This window comes from Eubalaena glacialis, chromosome 9 (genome assembly GCF_028564815.1).
Source record: "Eubalaena glacialis isolate mEubGla1 chromosome 9, mEubGla1.1.hap2.+ XY, whole genome shotgun sequence".
NCBI lineage: Eukaryota > Metazoa > Chordata > Mammalia > Artiodactyla > Balaenidae > Eubalaena > Eubalaena glacialis.
In genome coordinates, this window is record NC_083724.1 from 50,683,257 (window position 1) to 50,699,663 (window position 16,407).

The 16,407-nt window shown below is 39.6% G+C and overlaps 1 protein-coding gene across 4 annotated transcripts in view; it reads right to left on the reverse strand.

Annotated features, from left to right (window-relative positions):
* CFAP95 (cilia and flagella associated protein 95) overlaps positions 1–16,407 on the reverse strand; it is a 135,588-nt gene that overhangs the window by 59,690 nt on the left and 59,491 nt on the right. For 2 of the 4 annotated variants that reach the window (XM_061201198.1, XM_061201195.1), the window contains exon 2: positions 5,243–5,351. The exons of the other annotated variants lie outside the window; for them this stretch is intronic. Coding sequence is in view for 1 of the 2 variants with exons in the window: in XM_061201195.1 (XP_061057178.1) it covers positions 5,243–5,351 (109 nt within the window). In the remaining variant the exon portion in view is untranslated. The remainder of the gene's footprint in view (positions 1–5,242; positions 5,352–16,407) is intronic. 4 annotated transcript variants of the gene reach the window in all.

Below are 16,407 nucleotides of genomic sequence, written 5' to 3' on the forward strand. Positions count from 1 at the left end.
TTGCACCTTTTGAGTGCCATTTGTTCAACCTAACAGTTATACCTGCTTAAGCAAATTGATATATATGAAATATTAAAATCTAGTTTCTCTAAAAGTTAAATTAGGGCATGATTATTGATACAGAAAAAGAGTTGCAAAGGAGGGTAATGGGATCAAAATGGCAAATGCCTCATTTCATTCATGTTCCAAATCCCTAGAAATAACAGATACTTGATAGAATTAATAAGCCCATAGTTACAGCATAAGACAAAGAAACTACACTCAAGTTGGCCAAAATTTACACAGAATTCCTGAAACAGGAAAGGCAGATGCAATTGTGCTGATATTGGAATAGACAATCCAAAGTAGATCCAGGAGAGGATGCTGGAACCTGTGGCATCAACTCCAAACTCAGAGATTATGGAGATAGGAAGCAAGAGGGAACCTTGACTCAACAGCCCACTCTCCCTAAATATCTTCCTTTTCCCTGGTGTAAGTGGTTCTCCTCCACTGACATTTAAAATTACTCCATTTACAACAGTTTGATCCATATGCCTCTTTCAGGTACTTAGATCTGAATGCTAGAAGCATCTGTAAGATTGTAGTGCTCAAAATACTATTCTACTATGTTAATCAAAGAAAAACATACCTGAACCAATTAAGTAAATGATAATTGAATTTCTCAGATCCATTATAATTATATCCCTCTTAGGGTCACTAATTTTTTAATTTTTCTTATTATTTTTTTAACATCTTTATTGGAGTACAATTGCTTTACAATGTTGTGTTAGTTTCTGCTTTATAACAAAGTGAATCAGCTATACATATACATATATCCCCATATCCTCTCCCTCTTGTGTCTCCCTCCCACCCTCCCTATCCCACCCTTCTAGGTGGTCACAAAGCACCGAGCTGATCTCCCTGTGCTATGTGGCTGCTTCCCACTAGCTATCTATTTTACATTTGGTAGTGTATATATGTCAGTGCCACTCTCTCACTTCGTCCCAGCTTACCCTTCCCCCTCCCCGTGTCCTCACATCCATTTTCTACGTCTGTGTCTATATTCCTGTCCTGCTAGGGTCACTAATTTTTAAATGTTGTATTTTCATCCACTAAAACAGCTCATATTTGAGACCTACTTAGGTATTCATCTATTCATAAAATGAATGTTAGCACACATTTGTACGCTTTTAGCACACTTTTTTCATTTATTTGTCATTTTTAAGTCCAAAGTGACTGTGATGCTGTTAAAACTAATATTAGCCTAATTTGCTCATCAGTGTTGTCCTGTTAGTTCCAAAAATGCCTTGGCATTGATCCATAAGCTGTATAAGAAAAATCTGTTTAATGAAATTTCTCAAGTTCCTCTTTGTTCCTTTATATCTAAAATTTCTCACCTTCTATGACACAGCATCAAATCTGCTCTGTATTTAATCCTTCTGAGTTTATGGGATTCAACATGCAGCACTTCCTCAGAAGTGGCCTTACGTAAGCCATTGTGACAGGGCCTTTGGTAGTGCCATGAGGGTCCATGGGTGAGGAACTTTACAAATGAAGAAACAATGATAGAAGTACTCTTGATCATTTATTTTGCATGGGACTCACTCTGTTATAGCTAAGTAGTACATCAATAAAGTCCAAATAAAATACCAAAACAAAATATTGAAATTTAAAACACTATTTCCCATAATCACGTGGACTAATAAGACAATCAGAGAAACTCCAGTGGCTTGAATTAAATTACTGCTCCGCTGTGAATCCATGGTCCCACTCAGCCTCCTGAAGCCTGAGGGGCCACTGGGGTAAGAATTCGATTATGCCACTACTGAAAGTTAGGTAGTATGTTTCCAGATTCCACCAACAGATGGTTCCTTTAAACATTCACCTCAGGAGCTTCACGGTGGTCACCTACACTAGGAAGCCATCTTTTTTTTTTTTAGCTGCACCACCGCTCAGCTTGTGGGATCTTAGTTCCCCAACCAGGGAGTGAACCCAGGTCCTTGGCAGTGAAAGCACAGAGTCCTAACCACTGGACTGCCAGGGAATTCCCTAGGAAGTCATCCTTGACCCTCCCATCAATCCATTTCAGCTCAAGTGCCCCTCACAGCATCCTGATCTTCTCCGTGTCATATCATCCATCATGCACACTGCCACTGTGGTTGTAGGCACCCATTAACCCCATAAGCCTGTGAATTCCTGATGTACAGCAACCTTGCTTTGAATTATGTTTCTTACCCCAGCACTCAGCGTGGTAACTTGGCACACATTTCTTATCCCAGCACTTAACAAAATAACAGGACCTTAATACATGTTTGTTAAATACAGTCTTCTTTCCTTTCTTCCTTCCACAAATATTTATTGAGCGCCAACTATGTGTCAGACACCATTCTGGGAACTGGAGATACAGCAGAGAACAAAACAGACCAAAGTCCCTTCTCTCATGAAGCCTGTATTCTAGTAGGGGGAGACAGACAATTAACAACTAAAAAGTCTTAAGTATGTCCAGTCATTGAAGTGCCATGAAGAAAACTAAAGTAAAGGAAAGGGATAGAGAGACGTGAACAGACTTGTTTTACACACAAATGGGCAACTGGCTCATTGAACAAGTGGGACTTGTAAGTAGGTACAATTAGAAAACAAATCTATTCTTCTTCCATCGCTGCCCATTCATAGTTACTTGGAGGGTCTTATTCTTTTTTATGTTCTTTGATGAAATATAGGACACGCTCCAGGACTTTTCTGGTCACTCTCAGATAATATATTGATAAAAATCTTCTTGCTACTTCTGTCTCAAGAAGAGCCTTTTTGAGGTAAGTAAAATGCCCAGTCCCATGTACTAGCCAAAACTTCATTTAAAATGAAAGATTCTCATTCCTCCACCTTGGGCATGTTTTAGTCTGGCCTGCTTCAGTTGGCTTCTTCCCAATTGTCCCCCTTGGACTTCTTCCTTATACACCAACTCCTTCTGGCTCCTTGAGCGTTTAAGATGAGGGTGAGGGGACATGAGGAAGGAGAGAAGCAAATGCAGGAAAAGTGGATATGTAATCTTGTTTTGGTTTCCTCTGGGCGTGTCTGTGTCTGACCCTGTCTGGCACTGAAGGACGTTCAAAGCTGACTTTCTTAGGGTGTTCTAATAGAAGCTGCGAGTCTTTCTGGGAATATTCAATGGTATGTTCTGTGGTGCAGGATGCCAATTTCTGCACTTAAATGTCCTGTCTTAGCCCATAGGAATACAGTCGATCCCTCTTCCATACCTATATGAGGTGCTCTTGGGCAGGCTCTAAAATGGCTCCCTGTCATCTTTCTCTTTTACATGGCCCATATCTGATCCCCCAAAGCCACATCTGGGCCTGAGTACTCACTTATCCTTGCCCCACCACTGATGTATATGTAGCTAGTTCCTCTCTTTCTGCTCTGCTGCTTCAGACAGATCACCAGAGCCTCATATCTATAACTTCACCAGGAACCCAAGGGGGTTTGCAGATGAGAATTACAGCACACCTTTTTCAAAATCCTGTCTCTATTTTCAAACTGAATTTTGACTTTGCTGCATGTTGGGAAGTGGACCCAAGTTTGGTTCAGTAACATTCCTATCTAATACACACTGTAAACCTGGTAGAGGAAGGACAAGGTTTCAATGACTATGAATGAAAGTCATAAAGAAGGTAAATATTATTTATACATCCTCTATTAAACTAAGGCTTAACTGCTACAATGCATGGAATATAAGGAATGAATATTTGAGGTTCCTACACCTCATATTTCACTTCATCTCACTTCCTCCCACAATCCAGAGACCAAGAAGATTTTCACTTATCAAAAATAAATGTTTTTAAGGGTCAAAGATGCTAAGTGCATGCCAGGCAATGCCTGCCTTGCCCAACTTGTTCTTGTCCTCACCATGCTCAAGAAAGCAAGGGTAAGCTGGGTTTGGGAGAGCAGGGCAGGGTGGTTATTTTCTGGGTTGGGCATTGGCCTCTAGAGCTCCATCCATGTGCTGGCTAATGACCAATTAGGCAGCCTGGTGCAAAGGCAAGAAGGCAGGGTGGAAACTGAGGAAACCATCAGAATGCCCCTGAGATTTAAGCTGTGGGACAAAAGGAGAACAGAGCAGAGAGAAACAGAGATGCCAAGAGAGATTGTGTGTGTGTGTCAGATAGAGAGAAGAGACAGAGAGAGAGAATGTCTTGCTTTAGAGCCATCTTGGTTCCTGTAAGTGTCCTCGTTCCATATCCAGGCAGCCGTATCTTTATAATAAATCCCCATTTTTCAGGCTATCCTTATCGTTCTTTGTCTATGGTAAACTATAACAGGAAGGGAGGAAACAGCATGGACTCTGCTAAGCTAATTCATTCCCATCACCCTGGAGAACAGAGAATTTTCTAGAACCATTCCCAAAGTAGAATTATGGATCTTCCTAGGCTTACCCTTTTTCAAAGTAGCCCAGCCTTTTGGGGGCAAAATATGATATACAAACCCAGTCTTCTCAACACATTCACATCCATCCTTGTCAAATTACCAGCTCTTCAGGCCCCAAGGCCATCCTATGAGGTTGAACTGAGTCTTCAACTAGTCCCAAAACTCTTGACATTGTAGGACACAATTTGGGAGTCTTTAGGGAGTTGAGTTCCTGCACACTGATTGAGCAGACACCTAAATAGCCAAGGAGTAACCCACCCACAGCAATTCAAATAGGAAGTACCTATGCAATGGATACTCCTTTTGTAACTTAGTTGTACAAATGTTATGAGAATAATAACAGCATGTTTAAATTATTCACAATTCTATCCCCTTAAGACAAGTACAAAAGATCTGAAACCCAAAGAAATGGGTTCAGACTCTCACTCTTCCACTCCCTGGCTGGGTGACTTTGAGTAAATCACTTAACCTCTAGGAGATTCTCCCCAGTTGTAAAATAGAGATAATAATACCTACTTCACAGGGTGATGGTGAAGCTTAGAGGAGACATCTAGCAAGATGTTGCAGCTGCAGCAACAGCATCATAACAATAATGATAATTTCTTGAGCACTTTCTATGTGCCAGGCATTGAGTTAAGCACTTTATTTTATTTAATTTTCCAATAAACTTATGAAGTGCGCCCATTTTACAGGTAAGGTCACTGAAGCACACAGTGGCTAGGTCACCTGCCTAAGTTACTAACACAGCTAAGAGGAGCACTGACAAAGTGCTCCTCCCTCTACTTTTTCATGTTTTACTAGGAGGAAGATTCCGGACTTAAAGAAATTAGTAGCTACTACTTACTGGGGGTTCGTTGGTTCCAAGTCGCCAATATGTTGAATTACACAGTTTTTTTACTTCTTCAGGACCCTCTATATCATAATCTTTGGGATAAGTTTCTCTGTCACGGTGCCTTAAGAAAAAAATTAGAATCTGTTAAGGGATAAACCTTATTTATCATATATTGCATTTGAATGTTGTAAAAATGATGCAATGAAAATTTACTATATTTGTGACCTTGTTCTAATAATAAATTTACTGGATTTGGGACATGTATTTCCCATCTCTTTTCAAGTAATGCTGAGGCTACTTCCTAAAAACAATTTAGCACATGTGATAAAACTAATAGTATCACGAAAACAATACTTATCTAACACAGTAATTATTCAGTGACTCCAATGAAGTGAATCTTATTTAATAATGTAGGTTAGTTACTGAAATAAATTCTAAAATAAGACATGTAGTATATTAGAAAGGCAACTTACCACTTTAGAAATTTTTCTACCATGAATTTTAATTACAATTTTTTTTCAAAACGAGAGAAAAATATTTACTCATATGGATTTATAACAGTGTTTCCTGCTCCTAAAGAGGGTCTGAAGGAAAAACAGTTCTTAAAACATGTAGATGAAAGAGGAAAAAAATATTCTGAACATCTTGACTGAAAGGGTGGTTGGATAACAATAAAGGAGGGATTTGGGGATAGGAAAGGAAAAAGGAGGTGAGGTGGCCCGCAACCGAAGTAGCTATTTTCACAAAGTTTTCTTGGGTGAGATAAAGGAAGCTGAACCCAAACACCCATCAAAAGATGCTTTGCTATCAAGGGATACAGGGCTAGGACTATGTGAGGGACACTGAGGTACCCAAGAATTCTTCCATCCATACACCCATCTGTTCATTCATTCAGCAAATATTTAAAGTACCTATTACATGCCAGGCATTTTGCCAAGGGATACAATGGGGAGTAAGTGTGATGTAATCCCTGCCTTCAGTTGTTCGTAGTCTGGAGAGAGACAGGCAATTAAACAAGAAAAATCTACAGTGTGGTAAGTGTGGGCACAGGACTATAGAAGCAGAACAGTATGCACTAACCTGGATGGGGCACCCAGCCTCCAAGTTAGAAAACCCTTTAGGATCTGACCCCCCACCTAATCCCACTGCACTGGAGCTGGGCCCCCACACTGCATTCAGATTATACACTTACCTCCCCACCTCCAAGCATGGAAGCAGAGCTCTGCAAAGAACACAGCAGAGAGGGAGCCCAGCATGTGAGCCCTCTGTCCTCCTCACGCCTGAGCATTAATTGCTAAACACTAGGAGTATTTTGGTACCATACCATTTTTTGAGAGCCTGAGAGAAAGCTCTCACTGAAGTTCTTTGGGGAAATATTGAACATTAAGAACCAGGAGTAATAGAGTGTACGGGGCTATGGGTTTGAGTCATTGCTCAGCCAGGTCCTAGCTGTGTGACCTTCGGGGAAGTCACTTAATTTTTCTGTGCTTTTATTTTCACATGTGTAAAATGAGGACAGAAATTATACCAATTCCTTTTAAGATTTTTATAAGAGTTAAAAGGAAAAAAATTAAAGGTGGAAGGTCCTTCAAATACTGTAAAGAACCATATAAACTTATGTACAGTGAATACTAATCCAGCTTCAAAAAATTCTGGTGTACAAGAATTGCAACTTAACTTTTCCATAATTGTACTTAATTTCTTTTCCAAGAGCTCACATTTCCAGGTGGAAAAAAGTTAATCTTGGTCAATTCTGGGTCCCTTCCAACTCTAAAGAGTTCATGTGATACCACAATGGCAAGAATCCAAAATATATATATATATATATATAAAACAATGGCAAGAATCCATCTTTGTTGTCATCATATCTCCTTGCTGGCATCTGTGGAAACATCCTCATTCTCCTGTGGTCTTCCATTATGGATCCGTGCAGATCTCTGCTATGCCCTCCTATTCCTGCCACACAGTCTACACAGACTGGCACTTTGCCATAAGGGTGCCACTATCCACCCCACCAAAAACCTTTTTGTGCCCCTCTCCACCCAGGGTTCCTGGAAACGCAGATCCTGTCCCTGAGCTGTTGCCTGGCCCACCAAGAAGGCACTTGTTTCATGTCCCCACCACATTAGGCTTGGGGGACACAAGAGCCCCACATTTCAACAGCCCTGAAAACACTACCCTGGGAATGAAGGGTTAGGCAGTGATAGGTCCCATCTGCTCTAGGATTTCCAAAGTCTTAATTCAAATTGGGGATCCCAGACAAATGCACATGTTCTCGACTTCTCTGGCCTCCTCCATCTTCAGTCCATGAACTCTTCATCTACTGTGGGAGAGAGCAGACCAGCTCTTCATCTGTTCTTCCAAATCTATGGTGTAATCCTAAAACCTAAGCTTTTGAACTCCAAAGCCAAGAATTTGGCTCTTTTGCTGCCTGCTGGGTCATTCTTCCCTGAGGCAATACAACCAGAATACCTCGCTAGGAGCAAAGGAATGAAGGGGCAAAGCACCAGTTAACATTTCAATGTATTATCTCCAGGGCCCACCTCTTTTTTTTTTTTTTTTTTTTTGAACATCTTTATTGGAGTATAATTGCTTTACAATGTTGTGTTAGTTTCTGCTTTATAACAAAGTGAATCAGCTGTACATATACATATATCCCCATATCCCCTCCCTCTTGTGTCTCCCTCCCACCCTCCCTATCCCATCCCTCTAGGTGGTCACAAAGCACCGAGCTGATCTCCCTGTGCTATGTGGCTGCTTCCCACTAGCTATCTATTTTACGTTTGGTAGTGTATATATGTCGATGCTACTCCCCCACCTCTTTTTTAGGCACTGTAGGCACAGTGTCCAGGGCTTGTGACACTTTTAGGGGCCCAGGAGAGTGTTTTAATCATTTTTAAATCAGAAAAAAAAAGAATATAATCCAGTTTGAATTATATCCATCTTTATACCAAAGCAGTCATAAACTATCATTTTAAACTTTTTTTAATGGAGGAAGAGACCCATGGAGGCAAAGATAATTAGTGTCCATGAAAGTCAGAATGCAGCCTGATTATCCCATCATGTATTTTAAGTTGTATTATAACTAGATTATTACCAAAAATGCAGATATGTTCCTTTTCTTACCACAATCTCAGATAACAGCCAAAAGCCCAGCACTAAAACATGAATCTATAATGAAACTTTGGAGGACTGAGCTAATGCAGTTGGCATTCCCTAATGCCTGCTAGCTGCCCACAAATGATGTGCCCACAGCCTGCAGGCTCTGAGAGATACACAGCTGAAGACCTGCCCCTACTTCCCAGAGGCTGCCAGCCTAGCAAAAATAAATATACATGTTTAAAAAATTATAAAATATATAAAAAATGGTAAAATATAAAATTAAATATAAAATATATATTTACTATATACTAAATATGTATTTGCTACATATAATAACAGTAAAAATGATTAGTGTATTATAAAGGAAATGGGAGGCCTAATTATTCCCTGACTTTATTATGTCAGTTGAACATTGGCTTGTGCCTCAGTTTCCCGGAGATGAACTGAGAATCATACACTGAGGACAAATCAATTGGTTGAGAGTCTCAAATGAAAAGTGACATAAAAATGCAAATATTATTATGTGTAATAATGTTGTGTCTAGGGGCTTCCCTGGTGGCGCAGAGGTTGAGAATCTGCCTGCTAATGCAGGGGACAGGGGTTCGAGCCCTGGTCTGGGAGGATCCCACATGCCGCGGAGCAACTAGGCCCGTGAGCCACAACTACTGAGCCTGCGCGTCTGGAGCCTGTGGTCCGCAACAAGAGAGGCCACGATAGTGAGAGGCCTGCGCACCGCGATGAAGAGTGGCCCCCACTCGCCACAACTAGAGAAAGCCCTCGCACAGAAACGAAGACCCAACACAGCCAAAAATTAATTAATTAATTAATTAATTAATTAAAAAAAAAATAATAATGTTGTGTCTATCTACAATACGCTTTGTTGGGTATTCTTAAATACTTTGTCAATACCAATTAAGTTTTATAGCATCTTTGTAAGACATATATATATATACATAAAAATAAAAATAATCAAGGTGTTATTTATATATATATATGCACTTTACATAGCCTTGTTTGCCTTGCTACCTGCATTTATTTATGGTTGCCATGACTTCTCATTTACTGCAATAAAAATTCTTTATGGGAAAATAATGAATATAATGATATAAAATTTACAATGTCTCCAGAACAGTAACTTTCAAACTTTTTGATCACAGTCCCCACCTATATATCATTACAATCCACCCTGAGACGTTTGCCAGTGTCTGGAGACATTTTTAGCTGTTGCATTTGGGTGAGGTGGGTTGTTACTGGCATCTAGTGGGTGGAGGCCAGCAATGCTGCTAAACATCCTACAGTGCACAGGACAGCCCACCACAACAAAGAAATATCTGATCCAAAATGTCAAAAGTACCAAGGTTGAGAAAGCTCTAGAGAATGACTGTGTACCAGATTCTTAGATCAGTGGTCCCCAAACCTTAGCATTTCATGGAGTAGCAAAACTTTACACTCAAATTTGTAAAACCAATCTAAAATTGCCAACATTTTGTCTTGACAGGAACATTAAAAATAAAATAACCATCTATCATCTTTTTTTTTTTTTTTTTTTTTTTTAAACATCTTTATTGAAGTATAAATGCTTTACAATGGTGTGCTAGCTTCTGCTTTACAACAAAGTGAATCAGTTACACATATACATATGTTGCCATATCTCTTCCCTCTTGCATCTCCCTCCCTCCCACCCTCCCTATCCCACCCCTCTAGGTGGTCACAAAGCACCGAGCTGATCTCCCTGTGCTATGCGGCTGCTTCCCACTAGTTATCTATTTTACATTTGGTAGTGTATATATGTCCATGACACTCTCTCACCCTGTCACATCTCACCCCTCCCCCTCCCCATATCCTCAAGTCCATTCTCTAGTAGGTCTGTGTCTTTATTCCCATCTTGCCACTAGGTTCTTCATGACTTTTTTTTTTTTTTTTTTTCCCTTAGATTCCATATATATGTGTTAGCATACTGTATTTGTTTTTCTCTTTCTGACTTACTTCACTCTGTATGACAGACTCTAACTCCATCCACCTCATTACAAACACCTCCATTTCATTTCTTTTTATGGCTGAGTAATATTCCATTGTATATATGTGCCACATCTTCTTTATCCATTCATCCGATGATGGACACCTAGGTTGCTTCCATGTCCTGGCTATTGTAAACAGAGCTGCAATGAATATTTTGGTACATGACTCTTTCTGAATTATGGTTTTCTCAGGGTATATGCCCAGTAGTGGGATTGCTGGGTCATATGGTAGTTCTATTTTTAGTTTTTTAAGGAACCTCCATACTGTTCTCCATAGTGGCTGTATCAATTTACATTCCCACCAACAGTGCAAGAGTGTTCCCTTTTCTCCACACCCTCTCCAGCATTTATTGTTTCTAGATTTTTTGATGATGGCCATTCTGACCGGTGTGAGATGATACCTCATTGTAGTTTTGATTTGCATTTCTCTAATGATTAATGATGTTGAGCATTCTTTCATGTGTCTGTTGGCAATCTGTATCTCTTCTTTGGAGAAATGTCTATTTAGGTCTTCTGCCCATTTTTGGATTGGGTTGTTTGTTTTTTTGTTATTGAGCTGCATGAGCTGCTTGTAAATCTTGGAGATTAATCCTTTGTCCGTTGCTTCATTTGCAAATATTTTCTCCCATTCTGAGGGTTGTCTTTTGGTCTTGTTTATGGTTTCCTTTGCTGTGCAAAAGCTTTTAAGTTTCATTAGGTCCCATTTGTTTATTTGTGTTTTTATTTCCATTTCTCTAGGACCTGGGTCAAAAAGGATCTTGCTGTGACTTATGTCATACAGTGTTCTGCCTATGTTTTCCTCTAAGAGTTTGATAGTGTCTGGCCTTACACTTAGGTCTTTAATCCATTTTGAGTTTATTTTTGTGTACGGTGTTAGGGAGTGTTCTAATTTCATACTTTTACATGTACCTGTCCAATTTTCCCAGCACCACTTATTGAAGAGGCTGTCTTTTCTCCACTGTATATGCTTGCCTCCTTTATCAAAGATAAGGTGACCATATGTGCGTGGGCTTATCTCTGGGCTTTCTATCCTGTTCCATTGATCTATATTTCTGTTTTTGTGCCAGTACCAAACTGTCTTGATTACTGTAGCTTTGTAATATAGTCTGAAGTCAGGGAGCCTGATTCCTCCAGCTCCATTTTTCGTTCTCAAGATTGCTTTGGCTATTCGGGGTCTTTTGTGTTTCCATACAAATTGTGAAATTTTTTGTTCTAGTTCTGTGAAAAATGCCAGTGGTAGTTTGATAGGGATTGCATTGAATCTGTAGATTGCTTTGGGTAGCAGAGTCATTTTCACAATGTTTATTCTTCCAATCCAAGAACATGGTATATCTCTCCATCTATTTGTATCATCTTTAATTTCTTTCATCAGTGTCCTATAATTTTCTGCATACAGGTCTTTTGTCTCCTTAGGTAGGTTTATTCCTAGGTATTTTATTCTTTTTGTTGCAATGGTAAACGGGAGTGTTTTCTTAATTTCACTTTCAGATTTTTCATCATTAGTATACAGGAATGCAAGAGATTTCTGTGCATTAATTTTGTATCCTGCTACTTTACCAAATTCATTGATTAGCTCTAGTAGTTTTCTGGTAGCATCTTTTGGATTCTCTATGTATAGTATCATGTCATCTGCAAACAGTGACAGCTTTACTTCTTCTTTTCCGATTTGGATTCCTTTTATTTCTTTTTCGTCTCTGATTGCTGTGGCTAACACTTCCAAAACTATGTTGAATAATAGTGGTGAGAGTGGGCAACCTTGTCTTGTTCCTGATCTTAGTGGAAATGGTTTCAGTTTTTCACCATTGAGGACAATGTTGGCTGTGGGTTTGTCATATACGGCCTTTATTATGTTGAGGAAAGTTCCCTCTATGCCTACTCATCTATCATCTTTAATACGGAGACTTTTAACACCAAAGATAAGTAAAAACAATCTTAGAGTCTTTTAAGCTGAATAAATTTAGCTATATGAAAACCTTGCTACATTGCTACGTTGTCTTTACAGTTTGTACATCACCTTGGATTAGTAAAAAAGGTCATTATTGACCAGCACTGGTCTAGTTTACAGACTGGATCTGCAGATATTAATTTTCCCCGGACATGAATTTGACAGCAGCAGTCAGTTCAAGGCTAAAGCAGCTTGAATATAGGTATTCTGTGCTACTAACTGAAGGAAGAGCTGTGTTTTTGATGTCAGGTGTGCAGACACAGGCTGACATTCTTGCTGGGAGGACAGCCTCCAGGGCCTCCTGCCAGCAGGGCCAGAATCTTCCTTGACAATCAGCCTTGCTTCTGCTGAGGACTTTGCTCTATCAAGCCCAAAGCTAAACGCTGTGGCTATTTCTTTATAAGAGAAATCTTTACGTAAGACATCCTTAACTACAAGAAAGGAAATCTGCTTTCCCTACCGTAATGTGGGAGAAATAGTATGAATATGAATAGAATTACAAACAGGGCAAAGGCTGACAGGACAGGATCAGAGCTGTCAACTGTATAAAAAGGAGCTTGGAACCATGACCCTGCTGTCAAAAATGCCACTTGGACTGATTCAGAGAGGATTAAGGTCAATAGAATCTAGTAGGGCAAAGATAGCACGAGCAGGTCCCATTCTAGACAACTCCCCACCACCAATCCTACAATCACCTGAACACTCTAGCTCCTGTATCTCCTGTCTCCTCCAGCCTAACATAGTCCCAAGTAAAGCCTTGTGAAAAGCACTTTCTGGATCTGTATCTGGGGTCCTTTGGGAGCTTGAGTTTCCTATCATAAGAGTTGGATGATTTCACATCAAATCAAATCTGTAAGTTCCCCTTGATTGAACACATATAAATCCTTAAGTGAGTTGCAGGACTAAACAAACAACTCCAGAGCATACTCAGGTAGGGATCTGCAGCTCCCCTCAGGCTGCCCCAAGCCATCGTGGTCCAGTTCCCAGAGGAGGACAGGTGGGGTTAGACCACAGGATTCTCCTTGCAGGAGAGGAGACCAAGTTACTCTCTACGGTTTCTGTGGTCCCATGACTAAGTGGGGGAAGCAAAGTGGGGGTTTGCAAAGAAACCATTATCTTTATCACTTCTCCACCTTTCACATTTTAAAATAATTGTCCATTAATGAATCTTCCTTTTCATTAGACTAAGAACGTTTAGACACAGGGATCATCTTTTACTCATCTTTGTGATCTCAGTGCCTAACAAAGACTAACACGTTGTAAATGCTCATTAAATCTTAAATGATTGATTGATTGAATTTCTTACATTTTGTTACTGTCACCTTAATATAAATGCTGAAAGCAAAGGCTTTCAAATGTGTCCATAAAAATAAAGAGCATCCCAGCTCACTCTACAAAAGCACACATAAAAAAAGGATTGATTATGCATATAGAGATGCTAGTTCTTTGCAACAAAAACTTGTCTCTAGAGGAATTATAAATCTGCTTGCTGAATGGGAAAACTCTCAGCATACATATGCATGACACTGATTGCAAAGGGGGTGTGGATCCGAGCAATATCTGACATGTGAACAATGAAAATCGAGCCGAATTCTGGTTTCTGGTTACTTGACAAGAGACACATTTTCTTTGTGAATTTCAAAGATGTTAAAATTATGTTTAGTTAAGACTCCAGATGGCAGAATATATTAATTTTAAATTTTAGAATTATTAATGTAGTTCACAACTACTCTGTCAGCTATTGTTATTTTCTGATGTAAATCTAAGCCAAATGAGAAGAGAAAGATACCTTTTCCATTAGGTTTTATAATCGTCTGCTATCTAGGACTTTAAGAGAAAATTACCCCAGAGAGTCAGCTATATTTCCTGACACATTAGAAGCATTAAAACCAATAGAATCAAAGACTACAAAGAAATATTTGACAATCCTCTTTAAAGATTTCACAGGCAAATGATTCATATGCCAAGATAGTGCTATTTGGCAGCACATTTATCAAACTGACAAATGAAGACTTTTGGATGTATTTGCAAGAGTCATAAAGAAAATCTTACGTCCTTGGGAAAAATGGTGACATTTCAGACTTATGAAGAGGGACACTGTTTTTCAATGTGTCTCATGCTGTATGCAATTTGTGCATCTATAACTATGAAACCACACAATTTGAAACCTAAACTGCACTCAAAAGAAAAATATTTGACGGAGACAGGTAAGTGAAGTTATTTTCTTCACTCAACATATATCGAATGGCATGTAAATAAGACCCACCATTATTATGAATTTTTTTTCATAAGAAACTCTTCAAAAACAGGAAGCCCTATGGAGAATATTGGGAGTAAACAAAAGGAATACAGCATGGGAGCCTATCTTAACAGTTGAAATGTTAAATAAATGTTGTCAGTATGATTAACTGCCAAACACATGACTTTGAAAACAGCTGGAGGAACATGTATTAAATGGGGTGACACTATAATTGATTATCCCACCTGGGACACTGTGAGAGGGGAATTAGGTACTAGGTACACTGGGAGTGGTGAAACCAGGATTGTCCTGGTCAAATCAGGATTGGGACATTCTGTTACCCTATGTTTTGACTACTGGATCTCAATTATCTTAAGATCCTAGGAAACTTCTTATGGTTCCTTTGATCTCCCCTCCAGAAACAGCTTACATCGGCTGGCCATAGACACTCTGGGTGGTGGAACAGTAGGACTAAAAAGAGACCGAGTTTTTAAAGTGTATTATATAACAGTAATTACTGTTATCCAAAGAACACCTTGACAGTATATTGGCATGAATGGCATGGAGACCAATTTGGCCCCTGCAAAACAAGAAACAAATGCCTGATTACCTGCATAAACTCCTAACCCTATAGTCTTAATATTACCAGCTTAGATAATTTGAATTAATTACTCTAGAATAACATCAAATGATTATATTATGTGAGCTTAAGGACCATTTTAATGCACACTTCCATGAATCCATGAGCAATGCATACTGAGTAGATAATACAAGGTTCTGAGGTTTCAAAGCAATTCATTTTATTCACATTAGAAACAAATGAAAAAGCCTTTCTTCATAAATAGTATCAATAGTTAAAACAGTCTTCCATTATGAACATAGCTACACAAATGAGCACTTTTTCCATTTCTTCCTAGAAGTCATTCAAAAGCAGCAAAGGAAATGGAAAAATTAAAAGAAAACTAATTTTTAGCGAAGTTATTGTATAATCCCTAGATTACATCATGTGCAAGGGCTACTTTGAGCAGCCAAGATCCAGCTGAAGACAAGTGGAAGAAGCAGAGACAAGAAAGAGGCTATAGGGCTTCCCTGGTGGCGCAGTGGTTGAGAGTCTGCCTGCCAATGCAGGGGACGGGGGTTCGGGCCCTGGTCTGGGACGATCCCGCATGCCGCGGAGCAACTGGGCCCGTGAGCCACAATTACTGAGCCTGCGCGTCTGGAGCCTGTGCTCCGCAACAAGAGAGGCCGCGATAGTGAGAGGCCCGCGCACCGCGATGAAGAGTGGCCCCCGCTCAACGCAACTAGAGAAAGCCCTCGCACAGAAACGAAGACCCAACACAGCCATAAATAAATAAATAAATAAAATTTAAAAAAAAAAAAAAAAAAAAAAAAAAAAGAAAGAGGCTATAGCAAGAAATCTCAGTAGTGAGACTGCCCAGAAGTAGGAGCTCTCAGAGCACCAGCCAAACTACATTCCTATAGTTATGCAGATAAACTCTTTCACTGAAAACAATGGAAAATGCTAGAATATATATATATTTACATTTTGACACATTAAAAGTATTTAAGAGCTGAAAATCCAGTGGGGAATTTCCAGGCCAATTTTTGGATGAAAGCCTGTAACCAAAGGGGTAAATAGAACTTTAAAACACCAAATCTGCTGATGCCCTTGGGATATTTGCTAATATTGCACAGGGGCAATGGCTTCAGGGGCTAGAGGAACTAAAGTCTAGCCCTGGAGCTAACCTAGGAGGGGAGTTTTACAAGGAAGTCTTCCATATGTGATAGATATTATGCTCGCCAACACAATTTCTCCTTTTTACTGGGAATATAAGAGGTTAAATTCCCAGCTCCCTTGCATTTAGTGAGGCCA